The 19,668-nt window shown below is 37.4% G+C and overlaps 2 protein-coding genes across 8 annotated transcripts in view; one reads left to right on the forward strand and one right to left on the reverse strand.

Annotated features, from left to right (window-relative positions):
* Positions 1–4,670, reverse strand: part of AREL1 (apoptosis resistant E3 ubiquitin protein ligase 1) — a 50,163-nt gene extending 45,493 nt beyond the window's left edge. For 3 of the 6 annotated variants that reach the window (XM_039232274.1, XM_039232271.1, XM_039232272.1), the window contains exon 1: positions 4,537–4,670. The gene's annotated coding sequence lies outside the window, so the exon portion shown is untranslated. Of the gene's footprint in view, positions 1–4,452 lie in introns of all 6 variants that reach the window. The other 3 variants (XM_039232270.1, XM_039232275.1, XM_039232269.1) reach the window with 1 other exon arrangement.
* Positions 4,671–4,747: 77 nt separating this feature from the next.
* On the forward strand, positions 4,748–18,889 carry FCF1 (FCF1 rRNA-processing protein). Of its 2 annotated transcripts, none has more exons than XM_039232198.1 (8): positions 4,748–4,792; positions 5,104–5,171; positions 6,934–7,005; positions 7,597–7,745; positions 11,945–12,017; positions 16,279–16,366; positions 17,403–17,497; positions 18,215–18,889. In XM_039232198.1, exons 1-8 carry the CDS (start codon positions 4,790–4,792, stop codon positions 18,261–18,263), a joined length of 597 nt encoding a protein of 198 aa, XP_039088129.1. In that variant the 5' UTR covers positions 4,748–4,789; the 3' UTR covers positions 18,264–18,889. The 2 variants fall into 2 exon arrangements, with proteins under 2 accessions (XP_039088129.1, XP_039088128.1); XM_039232197.1 differs by lacking the exon at positions 4,748–4,792 and adding an exon at positions 4,796–4,825.
* Positions 18,890–19,668: the final 779 nt, after the last annotated feature.

The following is a 19,668-nucleotide window of genomic DNA, read 5'->3' on the forward strand; positions in this document are numbered from 1 at the left end:
TTCTCTCTTCAGCACTGGTCAGAGGGGATTAATGAACATACATGGCAGAGAAAAAGCTCACTGGAAACCTCAACCTATTTATCCAAATTGCACAGCACATGGTCTAAACACAGTATGATATCCAGTCTGGACTGGATCTTAGAACCGAAAAAGGTTACTAGAGGAAAAACTTATAAAATAAAATTTAAAAAAAGGCTATATTCAGTTAACACGTACCAATGTTAATTACTTAGATGTGACAAATGTACCAGGTTATATAAGATGTTAATATTAGGAGAAGAGCTACATGTAAGGTTTATAGGAACTCTCTGTACTATCCTTGCAATTTCTCTGTAAATCTAAAATTACCCCAAAATAAAATGTGACTTTTAAAAAATTACATCTGGCTCTCCATTTTATATTGTCATTCTTCCTAGGATTCTGATCATGCCCCCACCCACCCCTTCCCTACCCCAATCCAGGTAATGCTTGGTTAAAACACTTTTTTCAAATTAATTTCGGTCTTTTCCATAAACAATTTATGCAGTCTAGCTGGCTTTTCTTCCTCACCAAGACTTGAAAAACTAGATCATATATACAACAAGGGGTATCCTTGGAGTGGTACCTCTAAGTGGACAAAAGAGGGATTAAAATAACCTAGGCTAGATCTCTGGATAAGAGCAAGGGGAACCTGCAGAAAATGTATGCTGTATATTATTAGATTACCTTTACCTGATCTCTGACCAAAAATAATGACTAGAAAATACAATGAACAGATGTTAACTACTACTAGCATCTCAACATCAACAGGCGAACTACACTGAAATGATGCTACAGCTAGAAGTTCCAAAAAACATTGTGCAAATCATTCAATTATTCAAGGCAAAAATTCATATTAAAATCAAATGGCATGGTTCAATTCAGGCTAAATGACAAAACATATGTTTACAATGACTGTCTGGTTTCTTATAACCAAATGAATACTCATCTCTATTAAACCACATTTGTAGAACAGGCTTCAAGAATCCCGTCAGGAAAACATCATGGTGCTACACCATACCAAGGCCTCAGGTGAGCACGTGTGCGCACACACAGATGTATGTGCACAGGTACATACACACAAACTGCAATAAGGCTTAGCAACCTCACAAGTTTTAAAACTACTATATGAAAGAAAATTAGTAAAGGCTAAATATTCATGAACGCTTCAAAAAAGAAACCAAAGAAAGAGAATTAAAATTCAAACCTAAGCTATTAAATGATTGAAGTCATTTAAAAAGTAAAATGATAGGGGCGCCTGGGTGGCTTAGTCGGTGAAGCGTCCGACTTTCGCTTAGGTCATGATCTCACGGTTCGTGGGTTCGAGCCCCGAGTCGGGCTCTGTGCTGACTGCCAGCTCAGAGCCTGGAGCCTGTTTCAGTCTGTGACTCCCTCTGTCTCTGACCCTCCCCTGCTCACGCTGTCTCTCTCTCTCTCTCCTAGAAATAAATAAAACATTAAAAAAAAAAAAAGTAAAATGATATATGAGAACTCATTAAGTTCATAAGGTCTGATTTGTTACATGGTATGTTGTAATATTAATATGGTACGTGTAATATATATTACACAACAGTACTCCTGTTGAACCACTTCCATAAAAATGAACAGGTAGAACAATTCCTATAAAACTATTCAATTTACATACCTCTGTTGAACCACCTACCATAATTTATCTGTTCATAAGTCTATCTCCAACATAGGCCTGAGCTCTTGAAGAGTACCTAGCACACTGCCTAGGGCAAAACAGGCCTTTGTTAAATGCCTTCTGAATGAATGAACATGTTAGCGGACCTCTGAGGTATCCTTACAAGCCAATTCAGTATCAATATCTTAGGAGTGGAAGATGCCATATAACATGTTATATTTTTAGAAGGTAGCCAGGTAAACAGAAAAATAATTAATGACAACTGATGCCGGGGGGGAAAAAAACCTCAGTATCACAAGACAAAAACAAGTGTAAAAACTGTAACTTGAAAACGAAGAAAATATCTGTGCATTATTTTTTTTCCCTTGATGGCCACAAAAGTGATTCTAGCTTTAACTTTCTAACACTGAAATACAAGAGTTTTAAAGGAATCTTTCATTATCCATAATTTTATAAAGAAATTTGTTATTAACTTAAATTAGTAAGTTAGACCAATTAGCGAATGGAATGAATCCCAAGACCAATTATGTGTTCAAAACTGTGGGTTGAAAGCCTTAAAAAATTCTTTCAAGATTGCAGAAAAGTACAAAACAACCCTCTTGACTGCTGAGAAGGACTAAGACCATTTCTTTTTCTCACAAGTATGTAATCAAAAGCAATTACTTTCTGCTCCCACACGACACAAAGCAACACCATCTCCCCACTTCCATCAACACCAAAACATGCTATAGAGCATCTCAGTACTTTAATCTTAGGCTCTACAAATCTCAGATTGTGATAAAACTACAATTCAACAAAAAACATTTTTCTAAGTATGTTCTCATGCCCTGTGGTGTTCCTACACTAACGTAGCTCCCTCTCAAGTATTACCAAATAAGGAAGCCAGAAAATTCTCAGAATAGATATTACAAACTGCTTGTTTTTTAAAAAAAAATTGTTACTGTTCATGGATTCCAACATTCATGGTACACATTACCACGAGAGTGTTCTTCTGTCAGTAGTTGAATTTAAATGCAAATTACTATTAATTATATGCATTTTTCCCTCTGAACCAATCTATAATACGGTATCAATATTCCAAATGTTTAATCATGTTTGCTTCAAAAGGTTATTGCCTAATCACCAAGAGGTTCTAATGAGTCCAAAAAGTGGTTGCTCTCAGTTCTACCCACAAATGACAGCTTGCAGACAAGCTGCCTCAAAGAGATTAGGGACTTCTAGTGACCGCAAATGGGGTAAAGCAGGAGGTACATACAGTATCTGTAGGTGATTCAATAAATTGAATAAATAAGTGGAATAAAACTGTTTCAACATAAAAAATTCGGAGCCTACAAAGTCCGGTATGTGAATTACAAAGCTATCTAAATGCTGCAAGCCCAAAAGAAAAAGGAGAAGAAGGAAGAAAACTGTGTCTATACACAAATCAACACAAGAAATCACCCTGTGGCTGAACTTTTCAAGAACTGAAAACGTTATAAGGTTCTTGGGGATATCAATACATTCCAGATCCAAAACAATGGGTATGTGTGCCCACTGTTATCCAAATTGCATTAAAGTACAATTGGCATAAAACCCAAATACCACATGTTGGAAGACACACAATGATAATGACAGGGTTTATTTGTGGTGGGTATTGTTCTAGTCACTTCACATTTTTATTCATCTAGCCCTGATAACATCCCTATAAGACAGGTTCTACTGAGATGATCTCCACTTTATAGATGAAGAAACTGAGGTACAGATAATGCCATACAGCTAATAAGAGGTTGAGCAAGGGTTTAATTCCATTAGACTAAAGTTCATGTTAATGAGTACACTATGTTTCATAGTAAGAGCTATGCGAAGGCCAGCTTTCTGTCTTTTTAACTTAATAACCTTTTTGGATTTCAACACAAGGATAGCTTTGTGCAATAAGAAAAGCACAGGCTTTGGAATTAAATCAAACTCGAAGAAACTCCTGAATAAAGTTTGAGCCCCAGCTTCCCCACATGTAAAAAGAGGGTACTCAAGTTATTGTGAAGGTCAAAGAAGCTAACATAATTAAAGTGCCAAGTACGGTATACAAGATAGGGGCTCCTAACCTTAAGTTCACAGACACCTAGAATGCCCACAGATGGGCTTTATAATCTCTGAGTCTCATCGATTGTATGACAAATATATGTGTATCCATTGTTCTAAAAGAATTGTCTCTGGCTTTCCACAAACCTTCAAGGGATACGTGATCTCCAAAAGGCTAAGAAACACCGAAGTGCACAGCAGCTACTCAAAAAAAAAAAAAAAAATATATATATATATATATACACACGTATATACATATACATATGTATACGTATACATATGTATATATACACATGTGTATATATACATGTGTGTATATACATATATATAAGTTCTCTTTCCCTTCTCATTCTCAAAAACTCTCCTTTTCCCATTAAGGGTGACGACACATCAAGTCTTCCCAATAAATGTCAATTATTCCCCCACCATTTTTCTGGCTTGGTAACTAGTAACGTATGCAAGCTTATGCCCCAATTTTCTGGAGATAATCTAAAAAAGGTCCTCAAACGATGATTCATCCCTCTCTGCCCCGAGACGAATATACGGTATTTACTCGAGACAATCTGGAGAATCGTCCACCTAACTGCACGAAGCACCATGTCAGCTAGGAGAACCAAGTAGGTACCCAAGAGCCTCCCAATTGCACCGTAAAGACCTGATACCCCAGCACTGGGGGATGAGGAGAATGTATTTCAAACTACTGGAAAACCCAGAATGCCATCCCCTCCTACCCCAGTTCTGCCTCTCTGGAACTCTAGTGCAGGCAGGTCCTCGGGCACTGTCCCGGGCTAGAGTGACGGAGGAGAGAACGTTACCCCAGCAGCGAAGCGGAGTCCCAGCTCTGCCGCCCGGAGAAGCGGCGGCAGCACCCGGCACAAGACTGGCCCAAGATCCTCCCCCAAGAGACCCCAGTACAGATCACTGCTCAGGCAGGGAGCCGGCTCCAAGCTTTTCCGTTTCCCAAAGCGACTTCCGCTTCCGGGCTAGCCTTTGCCGGAAGTATAGTTGAATGACGCAAAAACGTCGCGCCGTTGGTGATTCCGGAAGAAACTAGAGTGCGGCGTGAACATGGTACGGAGTGTCCAAGAAGGGTCCTTTATTTGGGTAACCGCATTTTGGGTAGAGATTGAGCCAGTCAGAGGCTACCTAGATATCCTCCGCATTACCCTTAATTATTTTCATTCTGATTGTAGTTCTTAAACTGCTCTGCGCGATGCCTGTTATGCTCTAGCGAGTGGGGAGAGGGTCAGGTTGGGGTACAGTGGGTAAGAGGTGCTGGGTATTTGGGGGAAGAAGGGACGGGAATGGACAAAAGAAGAGAAATAACTCAAGAAGATGCAATGTATTTCCAACTCTTTTAACTCTAAAATTTCTATTTCAAGGGGAAGCAAAAGAAAGCAAGAAAATATGCAACCATGAAGCGAATGCTTAGTCTCCGAGATCAGAGGCTGTGAGTATCTGGAATCAGTCTATATCCAAAGATATCAGAGTTAGGAGCGGATAAGTAGTAAAAGACTTTGTTGTCATTTTGTGTTTACGTTTAAAATGGTTATGTCTTGGATTTACATAGCATAGGGTACTAGGCAAGTGTGTAATAGCCATTTAAATATCGAGCGATTACACTGGGGAAAGGGATGGGAACTAAATATTTCTGAAGTGTTTGCTGTTCCACCGTTTTGTATATTTTATCTACCATATCACATTTAAGCATCCTAAAAGTTTGGTAGAAATGTCTATAATTATGTTTTTGCACTACTACATTACATTACACTATTACACTACTACATTCCCCCTGGGGGTGAGAGAATATTTGTTAAAATGGTTGAAAGAAGGTGAGGTCAGAGACCATATTTATCTTGTGTCCCCAGCTCCTGCCACTTAAATAGTTCTGAAAAAAAGAATGGGAAAACACCTAGATTTCTCTGTTTTATAAATCTTCTAAGAGTCCAAACCACTGTGGGAGAGTGGAATCATGTTCCCTATTGTAAGCCTCCCTGCTTCAATGAAGAATAGGCAAAGTTATTAAATAAGGACTGGTCTTGGGGCACCTGGTTGGCTCAGTCAGCAGTAGAGCATGGGACTCTTGATCCCGAGTTCAAGCCCCACATTGGGCCTAGAGCTTACTAGAAAGAAAGGAAGGAAAGGAAAGAAAACAAAGAAATTGTTTTCATTGTGTTTAATAGCCTTTGAACAAAGGAATGGCTTTAAGAGTTATTAAATTGTATTCTCTGGGGCACCTTGGTGGCTTAGCTGGCTCTGGATTTTGGTTCAGGTCATGATCTCACAGTTCATGGGATCAAGCCCCACGTCTGGCTCTGCGTTAACATTGCAGAACTTGCTTGGGATTCTCTCTTTCCCTCTTTCTCCTCCTTCCCTGTTCGTACTCTCTTTCTCTCTCTCAAAATAAATAAGTAAACATTTTAAAAATTGTATTCTCAGCCTTTGATTTGTATTTATTATGTCATTTTTAGGGAATTTGCCTCATTGATAATATTGTATTTGCAGTTAAGGGGCAAATATTTTGTATGTATTTTTATGTTTTAGCCTTTTATAGGAGGCATGTGGGGGAAACTTTTTCCTCCTACTTTGGTGCATTTGAGTATTCAGAAGATAAATGTCAACCCGTTTCTCCACTGCATTGAAATGGATTTTGATCCTTGATATGAAAAGCTTCTGACAAAGAAATGATAGTATAATTAATGTCTGTTTACCCGTTAACAATTATAATGGATTATTGGCTAGAGATTTTTAAATTTCATAGTGTTTAACTGATTGTGTTACTTCCAGCCTATTTCCCACAAGTTATTTTTGCTTAGAAGGTGTATGTTGGTAATAACATAAAGATATCACAGTGGGGGGCGCCTTAGTAGCTCAGTCAGTTAAGCATCCAACTTCGGCCCAGGTCATGAACTCACGGTTCGTGGGTTTGAGCCCTGCCTTGGGCTCTGTGGTGACAGCTAGCTCAGAGCCTGGAACCTGCTTGAGATTCTGTGTCACCTCTCTCTTTCCGTCCCTCCCCTCCTCATGCTGTCTCTGTCTCTCAAAAATGAATAGACGTTAAAAAAAATTTTTACAAAAGGCACAAAGTAGGATTTCCTCTGAAGACCAAAAAAAAAAAAAAAAAACTCAGAAAATTTAAATTTTGAATAAGGTTATAACTGCTATGGTTTTTTCCTTCTTTCTCACATTTAATTTACTCTCTTTTTTCCTAGTAAAGAGAAGGATAGATTGAAACCTAAAAAGAAAGAAAAGAAAGATCCCAGTGCACTCAAGGAAAGAGAAGTGTAAGTAATAAAAAAATTTCAAGTTTTCCTTTAGAAGGGACATTTTAGAACCATAGAATTGTTAGAAATCCAGGCTTTCTCTTAGCTGATTTGCTCAGTCATTTGTAAGTCTGACACAACCATGCAAATGAAAGTGATATTGGGAAACATGTATTAATTCCAATGGTTTATAGGTTTTTGGATTTCATGGAGCAATAAATTTCCCCTAAAATCTTGGGGATTAGATGTAGAATTACTAACTTTTTCTTTGCCAAGATCTTTCAAAAGAAACAATTGTCATTGTCTAACACACCAGCATTTGATGAAAGAATGTATCACCAAAAATAGTAAGGACAGAATTTCAGAATAAAGTAATTCTTTTTAAATAAATACACTTGATGAAACTTCAGCCAGTTTTCCTTATTTTTCTCATTTTGCCCTAGATTGGTAATGAATATATCATCACAGGGTTTATTAGGGTTTACTTCCAATGAATAAGGAAACGGGAGCTTAATCTATAGCAAACTGTTTGAAGCAGAGACTTCATTTGCATTGTTGATACCAAAATATCAATGTAGACATTATTTTGTGTTTTGTATGTTCTTCCTTCAGCCCCCAACATCCTTCCTGCTTATTCTTCCAATATAACACACAGCTGGGCCCGCCTTACCACATCCTGGTTGATACCAACTTTATCAACTTTTCCATTAAAGCCAAACTCGATTTAGTACAATCAATGATGGACTGTCTGTATGCCAAGTGTGAGTATCATTCTTTTGCCTTTCTGTGATGTTTGTAGAGAATAAGTATATTTACCCAAATACATGAAGGGACTAGGGTCCTAGTTAATTGGATTTTTGGTCATTTAATTTGCTCACCATAGCAATGACCATTTTTAGTGAATTGAAATATAATGCAGATTTGACTGGGAATAATTAAACTTCCACAGTTCAGAAACCACTTAGCCTGCTTTGACCATTGTTGTGGATATCAATTTTGAACATAGAATGGGAATTTTGTGTTTTAGAATTCTAGAGGGTTTTTTTTTTTTTTTTTGTATTTATTTATTTTTGAGAGATAGAATGAGACAGAGCGTGAGCAGGGAGCGGCAGAGAGAGAAGGAGACACAGAATCTGAAGCAGGCTCCAGGCTCTAAACAAGCATTCAGCACAGAGCCTGACATGGGGCTCGAACCCAAGAACTCTGAAATCATGACCTGAGCTGAAGTCAGACACTTAACCGACTGAGCCACCCAGGTGCCCCTAGAATTCTGGATTTTAAATTTTTGGGTAAATGAAAATTTATTATATTTTTCGGAATATGTGTTCTTTTACATTAAGGAGGAAACATTCTCCATTCCACTCCAGTGTGGAAAAGCTAAATAAGGTATTTTGCCATTTATGATCACAGAACTAGAAGTGATGCTGGCTAACAATTCCTAAGTTTATTCATTTTGGTATTTATTTGTGCCACAAAGGACTGGAGAGGTTATTTACACCTCGGTATGCAGTTTACCATTAGTAGATTTCCCTTGTGTTTAGGTATTTCCTCCTTCCAGTGATCTTCCTTCACCACCGTGAGTAAGAAGAAAAACGTCTAGGTCATGTACAAGGGAATAACTTCCTAATAGTGAGATCTGTTGCATTTTGTGGTGGGTTTATATTTATATATTTTCCAGTCATCTAGTTAAAGTTACAAATGAAATTAGACTTTGCCATAAAGAATAAATCAAAGGAAAAAAATTTGCACCTCCTTCTTTAATTTTTAAAAGATGCTATATAATGACCAACAGTTATAGACTTACAGTAATGTAAATTTTGTTTATTGATTTATTAAAACTAACAAGTTGGGGGCACCTGGGTGGCTTAGTCGGTTAAGCGTCCGACTTTCGCTTAGGTCATGAACTCGCGGTTCGTGAGTTCGTGCCCCGTGTCGGGCTCTGTGCTGACTGCCAGCTCAGAGCCTGGAGCCTGTTTCAGTCTGTGACTCCCTCTCTTTCTGACCCTCCCCTGCTCACGCTGTCTCTCTCTCTCTCCTAGAAATAAATAAAACATTAAAAAAAAAAAAAAAACTAACAAGTTGGGAAGATGAGGTAAGGAATATGTGACGTAAGAGAGCTAAATTCTTCAAACGCCCTAAAATTAATAAACATAAAAGTGACTGCATACATTTATTATATCAAGATACAAAGGTAACCACCAAATGGGAAAAACAGCTAATGAAGTAAAATAGTGGTCTGTAAGGATCAGAATTGGTGAGGTGGGAAAGCATCAAGGAACAGCAATTTTTTCAGATGGATGTATGTGTCCCAGTCTTCTGTGTAACATAATACTTCAAAGCAAAGTTTGAAGAAATATTCAAGAACAATACAAATTCAGTTACCTAGGAGATTCTTTAACTGTTTTTTAAGCTCTAGCTGTTTAATTTTTCCTCAGTTGCCTTTATACCTGAAGGAAGACTTTTATTCTTCCCTTGAAGATGTCCCTTTGACCTTTCCATCGCTTCTGGTCCCATTTCTGCCTGATGTTCCAACAAGGGAGGATACGTTAGCTTTCCAGCAGCTTTCTTTTCTGTCCATGAGTCCTCTTCCCTGTTACCCTCTCTTTCTTGATAGTATTCTTCCTAGGCCTGCTTTCCTGCTCCAGATGCAAGCCCTTGCTTGTTTCACTGCTGTATGGCTCTGAAATTGATCCTCTTAAGGTGCGTATTGCTCCTTGAGTCCATGACTGTCTGATCTTACTGATTTCATACTTCCATTTTACAACTACTTTTTCTTCTGGGCATAGTACTTTACTTTCAAATTTCAGAATTTTGTACACATTCAAAAACATTTCTGTACTTATGAAAAAAAATCTTGCATAAAAAAAATTAAAGGTTCCTATAATGCCTTTCCTCAGAGAGGGACAGTTTTTAAAAACTCATATGTAGTCTCTGTGAAGTATAGGTTATTTTTGTTTATTTTTGAAAATGGTTTATGGATTATTTACTCTTATCTTTGGGTCTTTTTTAATAGCTTTGAGATATATTTCACATACCGTTTAAAGTGTATGATTCAATGGCTTTTAGGGCATTTGATTTTAGAACATTGTGTTACCCAAAAAGAAACTCTACACCCCTTAGCCATCATCCCCAACCTTTCATCTCTCCCTCCCCTAGACAACCACTAATTTACATCCTGTCTCTATAGATTTGCCTGTTTGGGACATTACATTAAAGTGAGATCATATAATATTTCATCCTCTTAGCATGTTTTCAGGACTCATCCATGTTAAAGCCTCATTTCTTTTCATTACCAAATAATATTCTATTGTAAAGCTAGATCACATCGTATTCAACCATTCCTTCTTATTTTTTACATTGAACAAATATATCTTGAACGTTTTGCTGTATCAGTATCTATAGAGGACCACATTCTTTTTTAAGCTCATGGAATATTATTTATATAATTTTTAAAAACTTTTTAACATTTATTTATTTTTGAGAGACAGGGCATGAGCAGAGAGAGAGAGAGACACAGAATCTGAAGCAGGCTCCAGGTTCCGAGCTGTCAGCCCAGAGCCCAATGCAGGGCTCAGATTCACAGACTGTGAGATCATGACCTGAGCTGAAGTCAGACGCTTAACCAACTGAGCTACACAGGCACCCCATATAATTTTTAAAAGCCAATATCCTGTTAGATATTTGGATTACTTGCAGTTTTTACCTTATTATATATAAGACTATAGAGAATAGCAATGTGAATATATCTCTGTTAGGGTGGAGTAATTTTTGAAAAATATTTATTTTGAGAGAAGGGAGGGAGGGGTAGAGAGAGAGAATCTCAAGCAGGCTTCACACTGTCAGTCTGGAGTAATACTTGGGACTCAAACTCATGACCTGAGCCGATATCAGGTATTGGGCACTTAACCTACTGATCCACCCATGCGTTTCCTCCCCCCTTCCCCCACCCCGATTACATTTCTAGAAGCTGTATTGCAGTATCAAGGGGTATGTATATTTTTTTAACAAGTATTACAAAATTGCCCTAAAAGGGTAATACGTAGTTTTACACCTATGAACTTAGTGTGAGAATACCTGTTTGCCCACTATCGGGTATTTTCCTTGCTTTGTCTTTGCCACTCTAATAGGAAGGAAATGAAATCTTGTTTCAATTTATATCTCTTTTAATTAGGAGTGAAATTCAACATCTTTATGCTCATTGACCATTGTATTTCTCTATGACCCGAAGTGCATGAACTGAAATGTAGCATGGTTGTTAAGATTCCAGTCAATAGCCTGACAGTCTCGTTCAAATCTTGGCTTCACCATTTGCTTCTACTTACTTCTTTGTGTCTTAGGTTCCTCATCTATAAAATGGGGGTGATAATAATAACAATGCTACCTAAAAGGAATCATTCTGATCATCAAATGTGATAATCCTTGTAAAATGCTTGGCACGTTATCTGGCAATCAGCACATAACTTAAGCTATCCTTATAAGCTCTCTGTATATTAAGGAAATTAGCCCTTTGACAAATGTGTAGAAATATTTTTCCTAGTTTGTTTTTATTTTAATTTGACTTTGATAGCTTTCAAACAGAAGTTTTCTATTTTGATGTGATCAGATTTACATTTTCTGATTAGTTTCATGGTTTCTTTTGGCTCATATTTAATTTTTTTTCCATCTAGAATATATTTTAATATAGAAAGAATGACGGCGTCCAACTTAACTTATTCCCCCAGATACATTTAAGACACTTTATGAATCTGTGGTATGGGGTTGGGACAGCTTTCTAGTTTCTTTATCAATAGGGATTTTATTCACCTCTGGTTCTTATTATTCATTTCAGTGTGCTCATTTTGCTGTGATTTTTAGAAGCCTCATGGATCTTTTAAAGGCTTATAATAGGATATAAATCAGAGAGAGTAAAACTAGTTTCTTTACAAGTTCCATTATTAATATGTATATTTTTCCCTGGCAGGTATCCCTTGTATAACTGACTGTGTAATGGCTGAAATTGAGAAATTGGGTCAAAAGTATCGAGTGGCTCTAAGGTAGGAAGGAGCTGGTCTACATTGTTATACTGAAGATTCTTTTGACCATCCTCCATCTGTTTGCTGTCCAAAGATTTCTTATATTATTAGTTTAAATAAAAATCATATAAAACTAGTTAACCATTTATGATCAAGAAAGCAAACATGTGAAGGTTAGAAATTTTTAAGCTGAAGCTTTTTGAATGAAGTTACTTAGTCATATCGGTCTTTCGGCCTCCTTTTAAGTTCCTCTAGATTTTCAATTAGAAAGTGTCTTTTTTATTAGTTTGTTATCTAGATAATCTCTTATAGTATCTCATAAGTAGAGCGGGATGCCTGGCTGGCTCAGTTGGTTAAGCGTCTGACTTTGGCTCAGGTGCCTCGGGTCATGATCACACAGTTCGTGAGTTCGAGCCCCGTGTTGGGCTCTGTGTTGACAGCTCAGAGCCTGGAGCCTGCTTCAGATTCCATGTCTCCCTCTATTTCTGCCCTTCCCCTGTTCATTTACACTCACTCATTCACTCTCTCTTTCTTCAAAGGAAAAAAAAAAAAAAGAACCTTATACATAAAGGATTCACATTCTAGATTTTGAGCTTACTCTAGAAAGTGCACTTGATTTAAAAGTAGTGGTCTCCAAAGTATGATCTGTGGACCCCTAGAAGTCCCAGAGATCTTTTGCAGGGAGTTTACAAAACTTTTTCACAATGGGACCAAGACATTATCTTTGTAGCTATGCTGACATTTATATTGATAGCAGAAATGCTGATACCTTAGTACCAATCAAGGCAATGGACCCAAATAATGCTAGTAGTCTTTGTATTATTCTTCACAGCTACTCACTGACCGTTCAAAAAACAAAAACAAAAACCTAGGGTCACCTGGCTGCCTCAGTTGGTAGAGTATGCAGCTCTTGATCTCAGGGTTATAGGTTGGGTGTAGAGATTACTAAAAAAAAACCCAAAGCCCACAGTCACTTAAGAATATCCTTGATGAGGGCTGCCTGGGTGGCTCAGTCAGTTAAGCGTCTGACTTTGGCTCAGGTTATAATCTCATGGTTTGTGAGTTCGAGCCCTGCTTTGGGCTCTCTCCTGTGAGCAGAGCCTGGAGTCTGCTTCAGATCCTGTGTGTCCCCCTCTCTCTCTTGCTCACATGTGCACTCTGGCTTGCTCTGTCTCTCTCTCGCTCGCTCGCTTGCTCGCTCACTCTCAAAGATAAACGTTTTTAATTTTTTTTTTTTAAATTATCCTTGATGAAGCATCAAAATTTGTTGATTTTGTTAAATCTCTACCCTAGAGTACACGTCGGTATTCCTTGTGATGAAGTGTCAAGTACACCTTGAGCACTTCTGCTGCTTACCAAAGAACAAAGCTTGTCTCAATGAGAAGCATTCATGTGCTTGTTTGAATTGTGAGCCAGACCAGCTGTTTTTTCATGAAGTGTCATTTTTACGTGAAGAATAACTGACAAACACTGGGTTTTCAGACTTTAGTATTTAGTGGATGGTTTCTCAAAAATTAATGCAGTAAATCTGTCACTTCAAGGAAAACAACATACTGTATTATGAATGATGAAGTTCAGGCTTTCAAGTGAAAATTAGAGTTTTGGAAAACCACAAGCTTATCACATTTCCAATACTAAAGACCTTTCTGTTGAGACCACTGAAGATGCTGAGTATGATTTTTTTTGATACTATATAATGATATGTGTCAGTATTTGGAAGATTTGTGTAATTCACTGAATCACTCTTTTCCAAATGATCAATATTGCAAATCAATATTACAAAATCATGCATGAGTGAAAGACTCAGCATCCAAAATACACCAGTGAATTTGTATGTCTGTGTGACCTTTTAGAGGTGTAAATTATATACTATAAAATTCACCAAGTTTAATTGTATAATTTGATGGGCTTGCAAATGTGTACAGTTAAGGAACCACCATCATAATCATGAAATAGAACATTTCTGTCAATCCAGAAGTGTGATGCTATTTATAATGAAGTTCCAGGAAAGGCAAAACTTTACTAATGGGATATAGACCGGTGGTTACCTGGAGCTGAGCGTGAGAAAAGTGGATTAACTGCAAAGGGCTGCAGGAAAATTTTTGAATGATGGAAATGTTCTATATTTCAGTTGTGGAGATTGTAACATGAATATATCAATTTGTCAAAACTCATCAAATTTTACATGTATAGTCGGTAAATTTTATTATATTTCATTTATACCTAATAAAGCTAAGTTTTTTAAAGGCAAAGAAAAATGGGAACCTAATGTATAAGAGTGGTAGCATTTTAGATGAACGGGCAAGTGATAAACAATTAAAATATTGATTATCCCTGTGGAAAGAAAGAAAATTGGGTTCTTCCCTCTTTCACAAAAATCAATTCCAAGTAGATTGAGTATCTAGATTTTTATTGAAAATCTAGAGAATATCTTCGTGGTTGCAGAGTGGGCAGGAATTTCTTAAGTCCAAACCATAATGGAAAACTAATCGATCTGACTATATTGAGATTGAATACTACAATTTAACAAAAGACAGCATAAACAAGGTGAAACAACAAACCACAGATAAAAGATATTAATAATGTATATGATCAACAAAGGGCTTATTTTCAAAGTATATAAAAACTACAAATCCATATGACAAGGACAAAATCCTTAAATTCACAAGGAGAAATCGTTTCCTACCCAGCTGATTGGCAAGAAATGAAGCCTGCTTAACAGCGCTATGAATAGTTAAGACAGGGGATGGTGAGAATTTTCAAAAGGATATGAAGTAGACAGTCACTTTGGAGAGCAGTTTGGCAGTGTCACTGCAAAAAGTTCATCTTCGCAGTCCTATTTTCCTCTCCTCTGCATGAACACTCTTTTCACCAGAAACATGGGCTCACTTTTTCCTGAGCACCACTGAACCATTTTATAGATGGTTGGTGCCCTGTTTGGAACGTGTCTGCCTTTACTTTGCTTGGAATATTCTTTCGTCTTCATTTTATTTAACAACCATATAATTTTTTATAAGTACACCAAATCCACAGTGACTTAGCTCTGAACTACTGCAATATGTAGGCTTTTTCTAGCACTTGGTACCTATATGCTGCCTTGTATTTTTATTCAGTTTGTGACTCATCATCATTATATAATAGGAAGAACATGGCTCTGAGAGTCACGGTCTTGGGACTTTTCTCTTTCAAATTTGTGTGAAAATAACACATTTGATTTATTCATGGCAAACAAGATAAACATATACAGACAATAAGAAGTAAAAGTCCCCCTATATATTCACACTTTGTCCATTCTTCTACCCTAAGGGGGACAACTGAAAAGGTTAGTAGATAGTATATGTTTTTCCAGACCTTTCTTCTAAGCAAATGCAAATGTAGAGAAAGACAATGAAAGAGATTTATATTTTCTTAATTGGAATCAAATAGGTATATTTTTCAATGGCCTGTTTTGTTTATTCAGCTATTTAATTTTTTTTTTTTTTTTTGAGTTTGTTAATTCAACAAGCCCTGTCATATTGGTACAGACAGCTCTACCTCTTTTTTTTTTTAAACAGGAGGGGGCACCACAATATATTTAACTTTTTCCTTGCTGATGGATATTCAGATTATCTCCAGCTTTTCACTATTTAAAGTGTGCTGCAGTGATCACCCTTGTGCCTATATTCTTGCACATTTGTGGTAGACAGCTTCTAAAAAGGAAATGGCTAGGTTAAAATTGTTTGATTTTGAATCCTGGCTTTTTCCAGCTGTATACTTTGAACAAATGAATCTTTCTCAATCTGCTTCCTCATTTGTCAAATGGAAATATAATAATTCAGAGTTTTGTGAAGATTACATGACCTGACATGCACCCACTGTCAGTAAGTTTTATTTCTCCATCTATTGTCTTTCCAATTAGAAGATAAGCTGCAAAGGGCGCCTGGGTGGTTCAGTTGGTTATGCATCCGACTTCGGCTCAGGTCATGATCTCATGGTTCCCGGGTTCGAGCCCTGCATCGGGCTCTATGCTGACAGCTAGCTCGGAGCCTGGGGCCTGCTTTGGATTCTGTGTTTCCCTCTCTCTCTGACCCTCCCCTGCTCACGCTGTGTCTATTTCTCTCTCTCAGAAATAAAACATAAAAAAAATTTTTTTTTAATTAAAAAAAAAAGATAAGCTACAAGAGGAGAGGAATGCCTTAAAATCGCCACATAGATTAAGGTCACTCTTATTTCACAGATCAAGACTCAGAACGTTATCCAATTGCCTGAATGTTTTCATTAATCCAATTTTGTGACTCTTTAGGATTGCCAAGGACCCAAGATTTGAACGATTACCATGCACACACAAAGGAACCTATGCAGATGACTGCTTAGTACAGAGAGTAACTCAGGTATCATCAGTTTTTTTTAATGTTTACTTTATGTTTCTCTTCATAGGAAGCATGGATGTCCTCATTTACTTGAGGAAGTGAATTGGAAATAGTATCAGGTTTCACCTCCCTGTGAATCAAAAAGAATCCATTTCCATTATTCCCCATTTAGGAATTTTGTTCCTCCCCACTAACCATGAATATTTTTCAGTTATATCTGAGTCTGCCAGGGTGCTGGAAGTACTCTGGAATAACTAGGTTTTTGAGTCTTCTGTCCTGACCTCCTTGTCAAGCACCACAAAAACTTCTGCTATCGATTGCCCTTTCTAGAGCCCCTCTCTGCTGAAGATGATCTTCTTCATCTAGTGACCACACTTCCATCCCTTTAGTGACTCCATCCTGTAAGTGGAGACAGCATTTGCCTTAATTTCCCACAGCACAACGGACACCAGGCTACAGCTCTTTCAGCTCTTTTCAAAACATAATGAAAGATTTGGCTATGACAGAAGTCAAATATAATACAACCAGCAGCTAAATGTTCCTGCTTTCAGAGCTGCTAGGCTCAGACTTGTCCGGGAGATCCTGTTATGACTTCATGGCTGGAGACTTAGCCTACGTCCACCACTAGGAGGTCTCAGAGTAGGCCAACCCCAGAGATTCCAGGAAAGGCAAAAGCTATGCCCTCTAATCGAACGCAATTACTCTGCCTTTGCATAGAGTCTTTTGGGGTGTTTCCCAAAAAAGAAATTATCTGTCTTACGTGTGCCGTAAATGTCTTCCACTTGTGAGACAAAAACCAGTTAGCAGCTTTTAAATAGTTTTTCTATCTTCTTCTCCTCAAGATTCTTAGAGGTACATTATCCCCAGGCAACTTATTATTATATGTTTTATAAATAAGAGCTCCTGGAATATAGTAGCTACTCCACAAATTGTTATAACCTTTTCTTTGCTATTTGCTGTGAAAATGAGTAATTCTCCAGATTAGCCAGTGTACGCTTTTCCAGTATGACCAAGTAGTAGACTCAATGTGTGAATACTCAGTGGGTGTCTCTTACAGCACAAGTGTTACATTGTGGCCACAGTTGACCGGGACCTTAAACGAAGGATCCGGAAGATCCCTGGAGTTCCCATCATGTACATTTCTAACCATAGGTGAGAACTGTCTCTTGGGGAACTGATTAAAAGTATATAGTTGATATCAATTAAAAATGAGGTCAGGTTGTAGGAAGATTTGAAAGTGATTGTTGTATCAAATGCTTACATAGTTATATTTGAAGAAATGAGATGAAGTATCAAGAACAAGGGCAAAAGATAAACATTCATGTTGTTACAATAAGATTACTAGAAGAAATAGAGAGACATGCTTTAAATACAGAGCAGTAATTTAAATTAAGCTAATCTTTTTGGACAGAAATATTGGGGCTTTTGTTTTGTTTTGTTTTTTTGTTGCTGTTTTGGTTTTTTTGAAAGCCTGCTAGTTGTGATTAGCACTTCATCTGGGAATCTAAAACCTTATTTAAAAAACAAAAACCGGTCCTTATCCTGCTTGGATGTTCCCGTGTCAGTGCTTTTCAATGTGGGAAGAACACAACGTAGTGGGAAGAATATGGGCTGAGGAGTTGGGCTTTACCTGGACTCAGTGCCTGGTTGCATCACTTGTTAACTTTCTGACTTTGAAAAATAAAGATAATATATTAAAGTCATCATTTTGCTATAAATCATTCATTATGATACCCCTTTGAAATGGTCCCACTGACAAAAAGGATTCACAGTGGGGAGATGACAGTGTTGTAGTTAGAAAAGGGTGGGTTTTTGGGTGGATTCTGGACCCACCTTTCTTACCAGTGTTAATTTTTTTGTCCTGATCAGGTACAACATTGAGCGGATGCCGGATGATTATGGAGCCCCTCGGTTCTAATTCTAACACTCTAAAGATAGAGGTCCTGTGCCTTCCTTTACCAACTTTTTCTGTTGCCAGTTCATAGAGCAATACGCTGTAGCATGAGTTATTCTCCTTAACCATTTGCTGTGTTATGAGCTGAGTATGGTTAAATACACTCATTGTTTGATGTTGTTTTGTTGAAATTGTTGAATTTGATTGTTGAAATTGTTGCAATTGTTGAAATTGATATTTTGTATCATTTTGAATTTTGTTGCATCTTTTTATAAATCAAATGACTGCACATATAATTTGATGGTTGTTTTATATTGGTGTACACGACAAATATTTATTAAGGTTATACTAGGTACTTAGTAAGGTATGGTCCTGCCCTCAAGACATTGATATTATAGGAGAAAAGAGAAACGTGTATATGAATAAATATAGTAATATAGTGATGCCAGGTTAAAAGTCTGAGGGAATAGACCTACCTATATTTTAGAAAAGAATGATTTCTTTTTACTTGGTTGAAATGGGGAGGGAGGAAAGGCTAGAGGTAGTAATATTTGAGTTAATCTTTATAAATGAAAAGGTGCTTGAGGCACCTGGGTGGCTCAGTCGGTTAAGTGTCCGACTTCGGTTCAGGTCATGGTCTCACGGTCTGTGAGTTCGAGTCCTGCATCAAGTTCTGTACTGACAGCTAAAAGCCTGAAACCTGCTTCGGATTCTGTCTTCCTCTCTCTCTGCCCCTTCCCTGCTTGTACTCTGTCTCTCTCTCAAAAATAAATAAACATTAAAAAAATTTTTCTTAATGAATGGGTGCTTGTCTAATACATGAAGTAAACAAATTGAGGCATAGGAAGTATATGAACAAAAGCATGGAGACATGGATGTTAATGGAATGACTGCTTGGCCTGCTCAGGCAACTACCAGAAGATTTTTCTAACTAAAACATAAGGGAAAGAGATCTGTACCCATATCTGAAGCTCCAGAGGGAGGATGTATGCAGGAGAGAGCTTTATATGACATGCTAGAGGGTTTGGATTTGATTGTGAGGTCAACAGGAAGTTATTAAAATTTTAAGTAAGGTGAATAACATGATAAGATTAGATACTTTAAATGATCACAAGGTAGTATAAGAATAGTCAAAGATAATTAGAATAGAAAGTCCATAAATGGATATATTTATGGCAGGTTGGTGTATTATCAATGGAATTTCAAATCTGTAGAAAAGGAAATTTTATTGGAAGGCCAAATAGTGTGGAGTAATTCTACTGGGGTTAGAATTCGGATTCTACCAGTTAATATCTGTATAAGTTGGGCATATTACACAACCATTTGGTGTCTTCCTTGTTTCCTCTGAACAATGTGTTGTCTACTCCTCAAAACAAGCCTGGTAAAGTGGAATTAAACCGTACAAGCCACAGTTAAGTGCTGTTCATTA

Source organism: Hyaena hyaena, unplaced genomic scaffold (genome assembly GCF_003009895.1).
Source record: "Hyaena hyaena isolate Hyena2069 unplaced genomic scaffold, ASM300989v1 scaffold_65, whole genome shotgun sequence".
Classification (NCBI taxonomy): domain Eukaryota; kingdom Metazoa; phylum Chordata; class Mammalia; order Carnivora; family Hyaenidae; genus Hyaena; species Hyaena hyaena.

Excerpts from the sequence above, each read along its gene's own strand:
- FCF1 (XM_039232198.1), top strand. Across the intron at positions 5,172-6,933 it reads AGTCTCCGAGATCAGAGGCT|TAAAGAGAAGGATAGATTGA; the intron begins GTGAGTATCTGG and ends CTTTTTTCCTAG. Across the intron at positions 16,367-17,402 it reads TAGTACAGAGAGTAACTCAG|CACAAGTGTTACATTGTGGC; the intron begins GTATCATCAGTT and ends TGTCTCTTACAG.